General features: G+C 49.8%; 1 protein-coding gene across 1 annotated transcript; it reads right to left on the bottom strand.

Annotated features, from left to right (window-relative positions):
- Positions 1 to 667: 667 nt before the first annotated feature.
- Positions 668 to 1,726, bottom strand: LOC100774285 (immunoglobulin-binding protein 1b). The gene has a single exon (XM_027430006.2). It carries the CDS (start codon positions 1,724 to 1,726, stop codon positions 668 to 670), a length of 1,059 nt encoding a protein of 352 aa, XP_027285807.1.
- Positions 1,727 to 2,875: the final 1,149 nt, after the last annotated feature.

The raw sequence follows: 2,875 nt of genomic DNA, 5'->3' as shown, positions 1-2,875 counted from the left end.
GCTGCCACATTCGTATAATCTCTTTGTTAAGAAGGTTCTAGAAATTCCACAATCAAAGAAGGTGGTTGTTCTGTAAGTTCAAGCAACTTACATTCTATTAGAACCAAAACAAAACCAGCTGAGTGTTTGACATTCTCTCCTCATACTCATCAGGTCATTTTTTAACACCCTCCAATTGGTTTCTCAATTTGTTGTTCTAAAACAGCTGTACCCAGGTATGATCTAATCTTACACTCTTCCCCAAAATGCACACATATCAATTTATGTCAGGCCTAGATATTAGCAATAATTAAGAACACTATAATGAAACTTACGTGAATGTTCTCTCTTGATATATTTTTTTCCAGGAAAAGGGCATTTTATTTTTTTTAAAAGATAAATCATACAGTCAGTGATTGCAAAGCCATTTCCCAGCACTCTTACTATCTATCCACTTAAGAAAATTGCAATACACCGTGGTGAGAATAATGCCCAAACGAGAGCACCGGACATTGACTAGGGTGCAAATAAAACTTGATAGTAGTACTTTATTGAATTCGAAGCAAGCTTCAGCATGTTTGCCTTTGTTGCACACATCTGGAACAGGGACCCAAGGAAGGTTAAGAGAACAGGGTTATCCTTGTGTGGGGAGATGAGTGATCCATTGTCCTTTCTCACTGAGGGGAGGTTAGCCCATGTTGTGTCGGTTGCCATAGCCCCTAGGGTGGGTGTCCTTCCAGTCATCCCATTGCTGCAGCCTGTGGAGGGCTTCCTCATCCTCCTCCTCTTCCTTTTCCTCCAGCTCCGACTCGTCTTGCAGAGATGAACTGTGGGACTCGGGTGGTGGTGGCGGCGGTGGTGGTGGTGGTGGTGGTGGTAGCTTTTCGACTTCCTGACCTGATGGTAAAACCTCACACTTCTGGTGCTGCTCATACCAGTCGTTCACCGTCATAGTCGCCAGACTTGGATACCCAGCTCCAAAGACTTGTGCTTGGGCAACATTCCGAGTGAGGACGAAGGGTTTCACTGGAGGCCTCTCCTGGTGAGTCAAGGGAGAAGCGGAGGCCTCGCTGAAGGTGTCTCTTTGCCTCAGAATCTCTAGCTCCTGGTCGATGCTCTCAACCTCGTCCAAGCTGATGTTAATCCACCTGCGAAGCTGGAGGAGGTAAAACTCCCGCACACGCTCATCATCAGCCTGACCGCTCTCCACCGCCGACTTCAGGGCCGACAGCCTCTGCTCCACCGCCTTATTCTGCTTGTACCTCTGGATTTTGGCCTGCCTCTGGGATGCCATGGCAACGAGGTTGTGTTCCAGGAGGGCAGAAGCGGCGGCGTTGCCTTCCGGTGAGCTGCTCTGGGCCCAGGGCAGCTGAAAATCGGCCACATGGTAGTTGTGGGTCTGGGTTAGGAAGCCAATGAAGTGCTCTCGAGCCTCCTGCAGGTGGTCCAAGCGATGGCTGGTACCCACCAGCTTCAGTGTGAGCGCACCGCGCAGGGCCGGGAGCATCAGGTACTTGAGGTCAGCGGAAGCAATCTCCTCCCAGTCTTCGTTGCGGCTGAACAGATCGAGCTGGGATAACATGTCCGAGGCCTTCTCCAGGAATTCCAAGCCCTTCTTCACCTTATCCTGGATTAGCTTGGAGCCCGAGGGTTGGGTCGAGGCCTCTACCTCCTCCAGAAGTTGCCTGCCCATTTCCAGCAGGTCCGGGAGCCTGGGCTTCTGCAGCTCCCTTATTGGTGTCGCCATCTTGCCGGAGGGAGGAAGCCGGAAGTCTCTGGTTTAGTGAAACAAAGACTCTCTGCAGCTCAGGCTGGCCTGCAACTTTGTGTGCAGCCAGCCCCGGCCGGGAACTGGCAATCCTCCCGCCTCAGCCTCCTGAGAGCTGGGATTACAGGTGCTGCCACCATACCTGGCTTCTTCCCAGAGCCTTATTGTAGCATTTTCCCCTCTAGTTCCCGCGTGGTGCGACACAGCGGCTGTAAGTGATTAGAGGAAATGAGATGCATGACGTCGGCCTGGCAACCGTGGCCGGGCTTCCTGAGAAGGGCTCCGAGTGCTCTCGGTTGATCTAACAGCCGAAATGGCTGCTGAGTCACCGATGCACAGGAGCCCATGTGGCGGATGCGTGGGGATAATGAGTGATTGGTGTCACCCGGCTGACCCCGGATGGGACAGGGTGGCAAAAGATTTCATGATGCTTCTCAGTTTGGTATCCAGTTGGAAGCATGGATTCTTTATGGAATTTAGCATTTGATATTTTGAACGATCACGGATGGCATCTGAAACCACGAGGTAGGTGTGTAGGTGGGTGCGTGTGTGTGTGTGTGTGTGTGTGTGTATGTGTGTGTGTATGTGTGTGTGTATGTGTGTGTGTATGTGTGTGTGAGTGTGTGTATGTGTGTGTGTCAGTGTGTGTGTATGTGTGTGTGAGTGTGTGTATGTGTGTGTCAGTGTGTGTGTGAGTGAGTGTGAGTGTGTGAGTGTGAGTGTGAGTGTCAGTGTGTGTGTTAGTGTGTGAGTGTGCATGTGTGTGTGTGTGTTAGTGTGTGAGTGTGCATGTGTGTGTGTGTGTGTGTCAGAGTGTGTGTGTGTGTCAGTGTGTGTGTGAGTGTGAGTGAGTGTGTGTGTGTATGTGTGTGTGTTAGTGTGTGAGTGTGCATGTGTGTGTGTGTGTCAGCGTGTGTGTGTCAGTGTGTGTGTGTCAGTGTGTGTGTGTGCGCGCACGTGCGTGGGAGGGGGGAATATAGGTCTAATGTTAACATTTGCTAAAAGATACTTGGTTTCCTTTACAGTATGCCAGCACATCTTTTTCTAAATCTGTTGCTATTTGGGTTCTCATGATCATCATAGTTTTGAGTTCCTTTTCTTTTTAAGATTTATTTATTTATTTTTTAT

The sequence above is a fragment of the Cricetulus griseus genome, chromosome 8 (assembly GCF_003668045.3).
Source record: "Cricetulus griseus strain 17A/GY chromosome 8, alternate assembly CriGri-PICRH-1.0, whole genome shotgun sequence".
Lineage (NCBI taxonomy): Eukaryota > Metazoa > Chordata > Mammalia > Rodentia > Cricetidae > Cricetulus > Cricetulus griseus.
This window is presented reverse-complemented; position numbering and strand designations above follow the sequence as displayed.

What these genes read in the sequence shown, in the direction of transcription:
- LOC100774285 (XM_027430006.2), bottom strand. Translation starts at nt 1,726, where the DNA reads ATGGCGACACCAATAAGGGAGCTGCAGAAGCCCAGGCTCCCGGACCTG.